A 14,004-nucleotide genomic window follows, 5' to 3' on the forward strand; every position below is an offset into this window, starting at 1 on the left:
TATTATATGTAGGGGGGAAACGGGGCGAAATACATGTAAACAGAAATGCAGCTTTTAAAGGGCTCACAGCATTTCAGAGAAACACATCTAAGTCCAAATGTCCAAAAAACCTCCAGCTCTCTGTTCCTGTCACGTCTTTGTAGGCCTATGCAAGAGCGAGAGCTGTCAAGTACTGTGAAAACAATCGCCCCTGCATAATTCCCCTCCTTCAACACGATGTTATAAATCTTTAGCTCGGGGAGAACTCAGAGAAAACATATGAAACATGCATTCCCACTCATTACCTAATTGATTTGCGGATCCAAACGGATGTCGTTTTTTAATGAAATGCAATTGGCGAGCTTCGCATTTTCCCTCCAAACTGAGAGAGAGAGAGGGAGAGAGGGAGAGAGAGAGAGAGAGAGAGAGAGAGAGAGAGAGAGAGAGAGAGAGAGAGAGAGAGAGAGAGAGATTCATTACATGTTCGTCCCACCTGATTTGAGAGGGCATATCTAAGCCTCGCCCCTGTAATATTAAACACACAAATAGCCTAAAGCATGAGCCAAATTAAAAAGTGTTATTTCCCTTTTTCCTGTTTCTAGACATTTAATCATTTCAGTTCCTTGGTGTTTATACCGCACACATAAACCTTAGATCAGACAGATTTAGAGCTGTATACAGGTGAGGCATAATCATATAACAATATCATTAAATACAATATCAGCCAGGAAGCTGATCATTAAAGTGACTCACTAATGACTAACAACAATAACAATGCATCCCATTTTCTTATAATTTTCGGGTTTATCCTCAAAGGACTTACATGCTTGATGTATACCTCAAGGCATCTAATACTGAAAAGGTCAATGTATGATATTATTGAGTCTATTTCATTTCTGATTTGTAGCTTTGAATTTGTGTTAATTCCCTCATTGCATCTCATGCACTTCTAAGCCCTGACACCTTTTAACACATGTATTCCTTCAGCGTTTGTTTTCTGTTTAAAATCAAGTCAGAAAGTGGTTTTGTTTGGGTTTTGCTGTCTGTCAAACGCTCCAGTGGGGCTGTGTACAGGATGAACCACAAGGGGGCGATCAACCTTGGACAACGTTCCCATCCGCACACGCGCACGCACGCCCAGCGCGCACGCAAACCCAACACATTGCAGGAACTTAAACACACTTGAATTTAAAGACTCTTCAAAGAGGTCAAATAAAGTGACCCAAAATGTAAAGTATGCATACATGGAGACACATTAATACATAATATGCCATCATTGGCTCTATGATTCATGGTTTCTATTTCTCTAACCCAGATGTTCAACCCTATGGTTTCATAAATCGGCATTGATTTCACGTCCCTGCTTCATAATCCACTGACAGTAAAGTAAACACTAATCCTCATTCATAGTTCACAGCTCTTTACTGAGTATTCATGAATTAGGGCCTCATACAAATCTGACAGACAGCAAATCACGTTGATATTTAGTTGTTTTTTAATCAACAAACGACAGAAGACGACTAGACCAGATTGCAGGTAAGAAACGGAAACTTAGTATTTAGATTTGGAGTTAAAGACATTAGGCCACAAATCAACGAAAGGACCAAAGGAAAGAGAATAAAATCAATGATAATGACAATAAGAGACACTGCTGCGAGAAAATACTCTGTAAAGTGGAAAATCTCTTTTTTGTATGTTACGATATAAAGCAGATGTTAAGATATACAATTCCTGTTTTATGTGTATTTTTTTCTTTTCCATATAAATAAATATTCGGCTATTTATTTATTTGTTTTTACACTATCAAGAGTATTTGGCTCTAGAGGTCCCCAAACAGGGACACAGAAGAGATCATACTGTGCGAATTTTAATTTCCTTCCGTTCTCATAGTGCTCATTCTCCCTCTGCAGCCAGAGTCTGTGTTTTTTATTTATTTATTGAGATATAGACACGAGCGCTTTTCTCCCCACAGAAGTAAACTGTCGCCCCTTGTCTCTCCGATTTGCAAATTAAATACATAAGCAATTAAAAAATCCAAACACAATCAATCATGTATACAAATTGTTGTTGCTTTAGGGTTGGAAATTTGGAGAAAACTTCCATCAGGGTAGGACGAGTTTAATCCGGGGGTCCAAAGCCATTACCATATTTCATTACCTCTCCAGTGTTGGAAATGGGAGGAGGAGAGGGGGGAGGAAGAGGGTGTGTATACTTTTTAAAACATTAGTAAGAATGCGGTTGAGTCGTGATAATCATTTGGAAGCAAATTGGAGGCAATGTTGTTATTTAGGTGTTCCCTCTTTCTTCCCTTCCCTCCATCCACCATGAAAGCTTCGGCTGTTTTGCTTTTTGCGCCCGAGCTTCGAAACGAAAAAGCAATGAAAAATTAATAGCGCATGTTAACTCCACCAACTCGTTTATTACACGCCCGCTGACTGTAAACGTAATGAGAAAGCTTCCCGTATCTCTTCTTAAGTTTTCATTTGCTTATAAAATATAAAAAAGTCTTCGCTAATAAATAAAATATATGGACTGGAGAGAGTGAACCGGCTTCAACTGCCAACAGGTAAATCACACTCATTCAAAGGCCTGCTCGATCAAATGAACCTATTTGTAATCATTTGGCTCGATGATAATGTAGGTTAACACCAGTCTGTCGCCTGTCAGGTGGAGTAGGAGGCCCTGCTGGCCGTAATATCAGACCTGTGTGGGGCACCTGAGGTCAAGTCGAAAGTAGGCTATGCCATGTGAGGTCATCTATATCTCTCTTTCTTTCTCTCTCCCCTCCCACCCCTCTTTACTCTCTTCAGTCCTCCATTTCTCTCTGTATCGCAGCTTATCTTGGTCTTCCGCAACACCACAACGCTTAGTTGGCAGTGGTACGCGGTTTTTAGGTGTAGAATCAAATAATGTATATGAAATATAAAATAGATGTATAATGTATGAAGCCTAAATAGTCAGGAGGGCTTGTATGGTCAGTAAACTGCAGGGTGAGGACAGGGTTGGTTGAAGCAGTATATGTGCACCAAACATAAATGGTGCCTCTCATTGAGAGTGTGACCATACTTTAGCGTCAGTGAATCAAATTTGCCTTTGTGTGTGTTTTTTTATTGTTGTAATGAGATGGGAAAGATGGTATTGGATATCTGGATGGTATATTAAAATCAGAGGGGGATCAAGGATCAGATCAGATCAGATAATTGACCTACGTCTGTTTGTTTTATCTTCAGTAAAATAATAATGTAAGCCATTGCCCTACTTTTGTTGCAACTCCGTGTGAAAAAATGACAACTAAAACTGCATCATCAATTATGTTTTCGATGGAAACGCGCTTTCTCCCGGACTACACTTTCTCGTATACCAACGATATACGATTTAAACACGCGGTGAAGGTTGTGGATTAAAAACAAACCTACTTGGTGGTCAGACATGGACATGGAGATGCAAAAAGAGGGACATATACGCGCTTTTACGCACGGCCAACCTGCAGGGCGGGAAGAGGGTGGTCTCGTCAGATCCACGTTCATTCTCACAGATTCCCCTTTGTACCCAGAGCACGTATCTTGAAGTGAGAGGAAATGGAGAGGCTGTAGGTATAGGCCCTGGGCCCTACAGACTTTACACAGCAACAGGGGAGGGCCTCCTTTAAACTCTGATTTCCTCAGTGGTTAAAAGGTTATTATCCAATTGCTACAAATCCCATTGCTTTCAGCGTTTACCAGGGGTAAGGCCCACTCCACAAAAGACTGCAAAAGGGGCATTATTTGTCTTACACACCATAGGCATTATTTGATCACACATTTCCATAAAAGGCCGGGCAGGAGCTAATTTATTTCTATTATGGGAGAACGTGCGGAATCGGAACACACTTTGGTATTGTGAATACGAGTATGTAGAAAAACTAACCCTAAATGCAGACTGCATCTTATTGATGTTGTTTAATTCCTGTCTTAAACATCTACTATGCATGCATTAACATATTGTTAGAAACAGGCAACCAGGAGCATCACTAAAGCATTTTTTTTTTTGCTTTGCCCCTTCAGAGAGGGGCTGCCCCCCGTTTTTTAATGACAAAAGACGTTTTATCAATGCAGACACAGCGGGCAGCAATATGAAATGATGTGATATCCATTGGGGGCCATAACAAGGTCGATGCACTGATCCATCGCTGTACCAGACCCCGCTGTTTTATGAATAGGCCCATACAAGAGGAACCTGTTGAATAAAATAATGGAGATACGCAGAGAGAGCCAAGCCCAGACTCCTTTTTAGATAGTTATTTTAGACCGAACCGGATTGCAACTTTAACTTTAAGCTCACAAACCACGAACCAGAAACTACGAGCTTTCAATCCTTGTCAACCCAAGCAGTCCTCCCTGCATGTCCATACCACAGAAACACACTCCACCACAATCTTTGAAAACATACCTACAGTGCTTTTTATTATAAGGACTAATCAAGGTATCGGTGTAACCTCCCAGGCAGCACGTGCACTGACACAGATTATGATGCCAAACCAAACCAACAAGTTAAAGTTCGTTTATATATATATATATATATATATATATATATATATATATATATATATATATATACACACTTAAACAAACTATATACATATACTTCATATACATATATATTAGTAATTAACCAAGTACTAAAACACTCTACTATCATAAATATAAATCCCAAAGTCTCAATTTTTCCTTGGACAGTTTAAGTCTAAGAATTGTTTAAAAACAGCAAAACGCTTGCAGTTATAGTTCTCCTGACTCTTCCTGACCTTACTCATAACTTTCATCACTGGCCCACAAAAACCATAAAGTCACTGACGTGAGATAACACAGTTTGATAAGCCAACCAGACTACTTTAATTAGAGTTAAGGTTCCAGCCTTTTTTCTATTTTTCCTGATACAGGACTGTATACTTCTTTGTAATACTTCTAACAACTTAAGACACCATGCAAACTTTAAAAACAAAGCATTTCTAATAATTTAAATTTCCAACTTTCACAACTTGTATTTAACAGTTCAGCAAAACAAACTGAACTAACAAAGAAACAATTCGATTTTTAGAAAGATAACTTCAACCCTTCATAAAAGTAAAATGAAGTTCGAGAGAGGCGGTTCGACCCTACCTGCTCTCCCCAGGCGCAGTGCAGGACTCTTGGGCCCCTGGTCCATGTTGCCCGGTTAACAGGGGGGGCGATAAGAGGAGGGGAAAAAAGGAAAAGAACAAAAACTTTTTCCAGTGTCCCCCTCTCCCTCTCTTCCTCTCCCTCACCCTCTCTTCCCCCCTCTTTCTCTCACTCTCAGGCACTGTTTTCTTCTCTATCTCTCCCTCTCCCTCTCTCCCTCTCTCTCTCTCTCTCTCTCTCTCTCTCCCTCTCCCTCTCTGTGTCTCTGTCTCTCTCTTCCCTTCCCTCTTTTTCCCCTACAGTACTTTTGGGGCGAGTTGTAGGTTAAAATAATTCGACCCTTCCGCTCCCTATTGCACTCCCTGCAAGTGTTCAGTCAGCTGCAACTAAACGCTTTAGGTGGAAAAAAGGCTTCGGGGGAAGCGTGAAATGATCACGCCGAGTAAAAGAGCCGCTCTCTCAATGTGCGCTCATGTCCCTTGCACACACAAACACGTTCATGTGCACGTATTAACACGCGCGCAAGCGCACGGCCAAGCATACATACACACAACATAGAACCTCCAACTTCCCCTGCAGGGCCACCCTCCACCCCCGGCCCTCACTTGCATCTGTTACCAAGTTCCACTTTACTTAACTTTCCCGCCTCCGCCCACTCTACCACTTACTGTCTTGCTCTCTCCCCTGTTTTTATGTTAGATAAGATCTCCCCTGGGACACAATATAATGCGAGCAGGTAACATTAATGTGCGTGCATAATGCCAGAGCAGGCTATCTCCTGTTTTGATTGATCTTAGAACAAGAGAATGTGTGTGTCCATTTCCTTCCAACAACGTTCATAAAAGCTTTCTTGAGAGTTTCTCTTAACTCCTCCGCTCCTCTGCCAGAAGCCTACATACACCTGTTACGCACGACGCTCTTTACGCATTACGCATTGACTGATGTGGAGCAGGTGCAATACACAGAGTTACAGCTTCAACTTCACCGCTCTGCTGTTGGAGAGTGCAGTTCTTCTCCTCCTGCATGTGCTGTGTGCAAAGTGTTTGTTACAAAACGGATAGTTCCGGTCCTCAGCTCGGATTGTTCGTGCACACACACCTGTATGAACGCATAACATTTTAATTTAAATAATAATTTGCCAACTGAAAATTTCCACTCATACTGATACTCACCGTTTCTCCCCCCCCCCCCCCCCCCCCCCTCTCTCTCTCTCTGGCGGAACAATGACATTCAAGATTTCCTGAACATGTGTGCTCTCATTGGCTCTTCCGTTTTGTTAAGCAAACATCCGAAGACAGGGTTTTACAGTCAGTTTATACTAACATAAAGGGGTGTAAAGGGCCGCAAAGTCATCAGCGAAAAAAACAAACTTTCTTATCTTTCTTTTCTCGTTCGCACCTTCATTTACCAATTACACACAAACATGAAATGAAATACATTTGAAAATAAAAATATTCCACTTCAAAGTTTCCCATTAGAATTAAGGTGACAAAACAGGCTATGAAAACCTTTAGTGGACTCATATGTGAATAATTGCTCAAGCCTCTCCCAGTTTGAGACAAAAGCTGAAAGTTAAGCGAAAGTCTCTCGCTGGGGCAAAAATTGGACATTTTAATAGTTAGGCATGAGTGCGCCGAGCTTGAGCCGGAAGTAAGAGGTCTGGTTGTGAGATGATAGCCCGTCCTGCTGTGAAATAACAGATTCAGTGTCACAAGAGGTCAACACACCGGGTGAAATATGTGAAAAGGACGAGACGAATTCAATCAATTTTGCATTGGCAAAAGGAAGAGAGATGAAGGCCACTGTCCTGGAGTCTGTCATGATGTGACCACAAATGTGTTCCAGACCTGACCAAACACTGTGATAGACGACCAGTAAGACTGAAAAGAGAATGTTTAACAGCTATCTCTTCACTCGGTGTCCAACTTCTCCTTCTCTCCGTTTCGTTTCTGTCCTCCAGACAGCCGCGGGTCTCAGGGTTCACGCGCAGTCCCGAGACAATTGAGTGCGGAACAAAGCGCTAGACAGCGACCCATTTTGCTCTGCTTGTCGCCTCGCGCTGCAACACTGTGCCCCTGACCTCCGGCTCGCGCCCACGACATCAAAACATAATGTTTCCATGTGATGGCGGGGAATAAAAAAAAAGGTCCAACCTTTAGGCGGGAGGAACAGCCACCGATAAATTCATTATAGTCACACTGTTTTCAGGTAATGTTGTAAAAGAGAAACGTGGATAAAGTGATATACACTTTCCACAAAATGTAGTCATATTTTTATTACTTCTATAACCTCCTGTTGTCACTTACTAGATTGATAATATGTTAATATAAGGCTGCGTTCAGAGTTATAGATAGACCGAAGAGACTAACTATCTGCTCTATTCCCTAAAGGGGGGGCAGACATATCTTGAATCCTCGGCAGACTTGCCTCGTGCTTATCTTTTTTACAGTCCCAAAAGTTGAATCTGTATGCATGACCACGGTAGCGGATTATTCAGTGAATTTCCTAAACGTGCATGCTCGCAGAAAAGACTGTACAAGTATCTGCTATTAAGCTATAATAAGAAGTCATTATATTCTACACTGTGCGAGTTTTGTTTTTGGTCATTCTTTTCCAAGCTGTACAGTGAGGGACAAGGCGAGGAAGAAGACATTCAAAATGAATATCTCATGTATATAAATGACACAACGATACAACAGAGTGAAATAAGATTAATACAGCCTATATTTTAATTGAAATGTGCTTGTTAATTAAGTGGTGTACATGTGAATATTATACATTTTTGACACGAATTTTAGAGATATAACACTATTGTAATGCTTTAATAAAAGGCATTATCATGGACATGGCATTATTATTATTTTTATTTGAGAGCTATATATTTGTATAAGTGTGTGTGTGTGTGTGTGTGTGTGTGTGTGTGTGTGTGTGTGTGTGTGTGTGTGTGTATATGTCGTCACATATAGGCCATATAATACAGTATATTTTTATTATTATTATTTTTACATGTATTCAATAAAACATCAATTACACATTAGTGGCCCGTTTTGTGAGATCGTAAGGCCCAGTAATATTTGGACTATCTAATACGTAATCCCTATATCAATGTCTTCACATAATTCTAATATCTACTTGAATCGGTTTTTATTATTATTTAAACCATGGATATTTTGTATCCTGCAGCCTCATGTAGGTGTCGTCCCATCTCCTCAGAATTCGCCATAGTTTAGATATTAATCATTGCTTGTTTGTTTTTTTCCAGCCCCCTGCTAATTAATGCAATTAATATGATGGGGGAGTAGTTGGATCGGTGACCCGCGCTCTGACCGAGCGGAACCGGAAAGAATCGCATTAAAGCGCGAGGCAGAAAAACTAAAGGGACGATTAGAACAATCGGTAAACACGTAAACACAGGAGGAGATGCTCAGTGTCTCTCTGGGACTGCTTGGCTTTCACCGCCGTTTACATCCAGGATAAACAGCCGAGGACAGTTTATAGGCCTGAGTTCAAAGAGAGACAATGTGCTGATGAAGAATTACATCTGCATGACCAGTTTGTCTATTTTTTTGTATTTCTCAAAAAGAGTGTTACACATGTTCAGAGCCTTCACTTAAACAAAAGTAGTAGCACAATGTTAAAATATTTATTTACCTACGACCAGGCTGTATTTACAAGTAAAAATCCTGCCTTCAAAATCTTACTTTAAGTATTATCAGATAGGTTTACCTAAATCAATAGAAATAAAGGCACTCATCATGTAGTGTTGCTACTTTCATTATGTTGTGTGTTATTGCTTATATAATTATAAGCAATACATCATTAGATTATTAAGGCTATTGGTACATTAACGTGTAGCATCCAATATTGTACTGTATAGGTGCTTCACATGGGACCTAATTATAACTACCTTATACTGTTGGGTTTAATCTCTGACAACATTTTATTTTGTAAGCTCATCATATATTTGTGCAAACCCTTGTTCTGCGACTATAATGTAAAGTTCAATATTTACCTCTGAATTGTAGCGGAGCAGAAGTAGCAGATAATTTCGATACTCAAGTAATATTGAAGTATTCTGTAGCCTACTGCCCGCAGACTTCTTTAAACAATGACATAGTAAGCATTAGTTCATCCTCTTTTCTAAATGTTCAGTATAACATTTTACTCAAGAGTTAACCACATGTACATATTTGGAAGTATTTTTATCATAAAAGCTTAGTTTTGGAACATGGGTGGATATTAATCTATTATCACTATTTTATATAATTTACAGTGGCCTTACCTTGAGCTACCCTTACCTGAAAAATGAAGAGAGACCATGTATACATGCCTTGCCCCTAAATCTTAGTAATAATGATTATCCTCTTTTTTGACCAATATTCCCACTTTTCATAACTAATTTGTGGTTCTTGTGTTTGCTACTGTCATGTCTGCTTAATATTCTAAATGCTTTTTTATTGTAAAGCACTTTGTAAATCTTGTTTGGAAACACTACATGAATAAATCTTCACTTCCTAACACACTTACCCAGAAGGTCCGACTTGAGGTTTGAATGTTCCTGACTCTTAGTCGAAGCAAATCATGCATGACTTGAACAATGCTCCTGTGGGTATGTCATAATACTACTTTTGATCCAACTTTGCCTCACATTTATGTACACTCAGACAGAGAAACTTACACTAAAATACTTTGATAACAACTTGCCTCTGGTGCTTGTGGGTATGCAATCGCTTCCCCCAAAACACTCAGAGCCGCAGTGCTGATTGAGCTTACCTCTATATCCCTGGGATTTAATTCAGAGTGGCACTTCACTGTGTGTGACACAACGCTCCTTTTTTGCAGCATGATGCCTGGGTGTTGCTGTGACTATAGAGGGTAGAAGGGGGCTTAAGGGCTGCAGGGCGGATTGAGAATGGGACACATTATTTGTCCATGAAACATTATGTGACACAACATGACACCAGGCCATTTGTATGTAAAGGTAAACATTTCAGCGTGACGAAACGACAAGAGAGGACAAGGCTCCTGTCAATGTGGTTTTATACTCGCAGCTGAGAAAGAGGTGTTGGGGCATCGTGTGGTGATGTGGAGTGTGTATATGGGGTTTTGTGTGTGTGTGTGTGTGTGTGTGTGTGTGTGTGTGTGTGTGTGTGTGTGTGTGTGTGTGTGTGTGTGTGTGTGTGTGTGTGTATAGAGCTTCTGTTCACAAATTTAATCCCCATAGACACAAGTCACTTGGTCCGCTCTGGAAAGGTGTTCTCAGGCTTGTTCTCTTGTTCTAGTCCTTTCCTGCTGAAAGCACTGACAGACTGTTGATCAGAGAGTGTTTCCTGGAGTGTGTGTGTGTGTGTGTGTGTGTGTGTGTGTGTGTGTGTGTGTGTGTGTGTGTGTGTGTGTGTGTGTGTGTGTGTGGTGGGGGATTTCACCTGTACTGGCAATTCATTAATTTGAAAAAGTGTGACAGTAACTCAGCAGGGACCAACAACAAGAGATTTTAGGTGTCAGTCTACTGACCACAAAAAAATGGACCTCAAAGTACATCAACCCTGGGGCATCCTGTTTCCTAGGGTTCTCAAGATGATGATCTTTAACTGTTTTGGCATGTGACCCCTTAAAATGAAGAATTTGTGGCCCCACATCACAGGTGGACATGTCTTCAATGTGGACATGAGTTGAGATCACTTCAAACTAAGAGCAATTTTTCCTCTCAAAGTGTTCAAATTTGAAGCAGGGTTGGTCAATAGGGGGGATAATACCATCAGATAACTGTCAAGCCATTGCGGGCAGCGATGGAAATCGATGAGCGATACTATTTAATGGAAATATCGGACTTTATATGATTTCTTTGTATCACTTTGTTAAATTAGGTAGAGAAGGTGAAAAAGCAGACATCTTGCACATGTTTATTATTATATCCAGAAACTAAAGTATTTCTTTATTGATTTTTATCAGGAAAAAAAGTGTCAAAGGTGTGGTCAGTTCTAAGGGCCAAGCAATATGGCATCTCTCCAGAGAGAGGATCCATTAAAATCTCAATGTGACTGAGAAGCCAAAGAAATAGTCTGCTACATGGCACTGAATTTCAGGCTTTGTCCTCATTCCCCTCCGGCTGTTTTTTTATCATTTGTTTCTTCCTGCATGAGCGTTGCCCCTGATTAGTACATGCTCTACTTGGCATATTAACTCCAGAATCTACTGAATCCCTCTAATACACCATGCAGTTTCTTATCCTGTGATATTCATTAATTAATGAAATATAACACCAGTGTTAACATGTTGGAAAAGCTCAAACTTGTAGTGATACAACAGTACATCCGGTGTATGTGAATGATTCTAGCACAGAGGGCCGCATATGGGTGATGCATGGGGGCCATTTCTGTTCAGAAGCGCTGATCCAGGGCAATTCTTTTTTTTTTTTAAAAAGGGAATTCCTTCTGCCTGGCTGCTTTGAAACAGGCTGGCTGGTTGTATTTACATGCATACAGTAACAAGAAAGCCTGCACCAACAGCAGAACTCAAACAAGCTGATGCAACCAGTTACGGTTGGAGTCTGCATCTGAGCAGATGCTACACACGCCTTTCAGTGACCTTACAAAGCATTTCTAGAGCTGTTGCAACTAACTATTATTTTTGTTTTTCATAAATCAACTGACTTTTTTTTCTCAATTATTCAATTGTTTGGTCTTAAGAGTCAACAAATAGAAAAAAAATAATAGTATAATTAAATGCACATCACATGTTCCCAGACCCCATGATGTCTTAAAATGTTGATGACAAATAGTCCAAAAGTAAAAAATTTCTAGTTCCTATATTAGCATAAGAAGAAGTATAAGAAAAACACATTTTTTTTCTGTCATTTTAGCTCAGAAGCCAATTCATTTTATCTTGGTGCACTAATAGATGAATTGACTAGAGTTGCATTGTTATATTTATCAATTAATCTGCTGATCATTTTCTAGACTAATCGATTAATTCATTAATCGTGCGGTCTATAACATGTCAGAAAATTATAAAAAATGTCCATCCCAGTTTCTCAAAGTTTAAATGTCTTGTTTTCAGTCCAAAACCCATAGATATTCAGTTGTATATAATATAAAACAGAGAGAAGTAGGAAATCTCCATATTTGAAAAGCGGAAAACAGCATTTTATGCCATTTTTACATGAAACATGACTGTGGATCGATTAGCTAAACTCTGTAATCGACTAATTGTTTCACCTGTACTTATTTCCTCAACAACCCTCCTAAGGAAAATATGGTTTGTCATATCTCAAGATGCACCTCAGGTAAAAGTAATCCTCTCATGAGTGTTTCATAAGACGGGCTAAATCCATGCAATAGCAATGTTGAGGACACAATTGGGGCATTTTTAGTCTTTAGACAAGTACATTTCTACACAAATGACCATCCGTTGTAGAATATTGCCAATATACCTGGGCAGCGGATGAGAATCCTGTTTTGAAGAAAAAACTCCATTGAAAGTGTTGACTGCAGTGTCTGGCGCCAAATGAAAGTAGGAGCCACCATGGCACATACAAACACCATCAAATGAGAGCAATGACATGCTTCTTTTAACTCCTTCTCCTCAATAAAGATCATTCATGAGGCAGAACCATCCCTCTGGAATGTGTGATTGGAAATCGGGGGACTTTAAATCCCTGTCCAGGACACTCCATCCATCTTCAACACGTCAGTGGTCTGGACGCTCAGAGATGAACCGCTGAAGCAGATGCCTCTATTCAGCCAGTCTCCTACCTTTTGTAAAATAATAATAGTAAATATCGTCAAATGCATGGGGCCCAAAACCAGACAGCCACATCACAATTTCACTGAGGCAGTGAGGCATCCCAAACCTGCATCCAATTTAGAGAGATATGGGGAGCAGAGGAGGCCCCCATATGCACTTCCCAAAAACAAAACAGATGCAGGATATATTAAGTCTGTGTGTGTGTGTGTGTGTGTGTGTGTGTGTGTGTGTGTGTGTGTGTGTGTGTGTGTGTGTGTGTGTGTGTGTGTGTGTGTGTGTGTGTGTGTGTGTGTGTAAGTGATGTATACATGGGCTAAAAAAGGTGATAGTGTTGAGACATGAGGTGCAGCCTAACCTTTGGAAGGAAACAATCCAACTCTGTGATGGCCTTTCCTGTGTTGACACGCATGGAGAAACCTCTGGAATCAGATGGCATTCACCCTCTGATTCCCTATCAAAACGCCATTCGCTTACTATTATAACAATAGCGGTGCCTATAGTTGGATATATAGAGTTCACAATTATTCTCATGATATGAGAGGGAGAAAAAGATGGATGTTAATGTTACACAGTCTTCATGAGAGCCAGGATGGCATAATTTTGCTGTATTCTACGTATTATAAATATGACTGATGGCGATAGCCAGTCTGTTGAATTACATTTACATATAGATTTACATTCCCATCAACATGTAATAATAACACAGGCCTGAAGGTCCATGCTAGTCACACATACATGCATACACACGTGCACATGCACATTTTCTGACTTTTCATGGCTAATATTTGTGCATTATTGAGGTGAAAATGCCCCAAATCCATCAGACTGACAATAGTATGCAGTAGAAACACTGTAGAGCCCTTTATGATCTTTTGTCAGCAGAAAGAGATATGATGCCTTTGAAGTAAAGCAGCCCAATTTACAATTCCACATTAACTTGAATAATGACATTTTATAATCAGAGTACATGTTTCTCAATAATGTAGTCTCAGTGTATTCTCTGGGCACATAGAATATATGCAACCATCACCTGATAATATTTTGCATAACAGTAGACCTCTACCAGCATTGTTAATCAGTGTTTGGGCATTATATTAGACTTGACTTGACTTGAACCATGCATGCCAGGACCATATTGCAG

General features: G+C 40.1%; 1 protein-coding gene across 1 annotated transcript in view; it reads right to left on the minus strand.

Moving 5' to 3' along the window:
- The window catches only part of pax5 (paired box 5), a gene marked incomplete at its 5' end in the record, with an annotated part of 57,728 nt that extends 52,565 nt beyond the window's left edge, over window positions 1–5,163 (minus strand). Inside the window, one exon of the mRNA XM_083934439.1 lies at window positions 5,118–5,163. Coding sequence (XP_083790565.1) covers window positions 5,118–5,163 — 46 coding nt within the window. The remainder of the gene's footprint in view (window positions 1–5,117) is intronic.
- Window positions 5,164–14,004: the final 8,841 nt, after the last annotated feature.

The sequence above is a fragment of the Echiichthys vipera genome (assembly GCF_963691815.1).
Source record: "Echiichthys vipera genome assembly, chromosome: 2".
Taxonomy (NCBI): Eukaryota; Metazoa; Chordata; class Actinopteri; order Perciformes; family Trachinidae; genus Echiichthys; species Echiichthys vipera.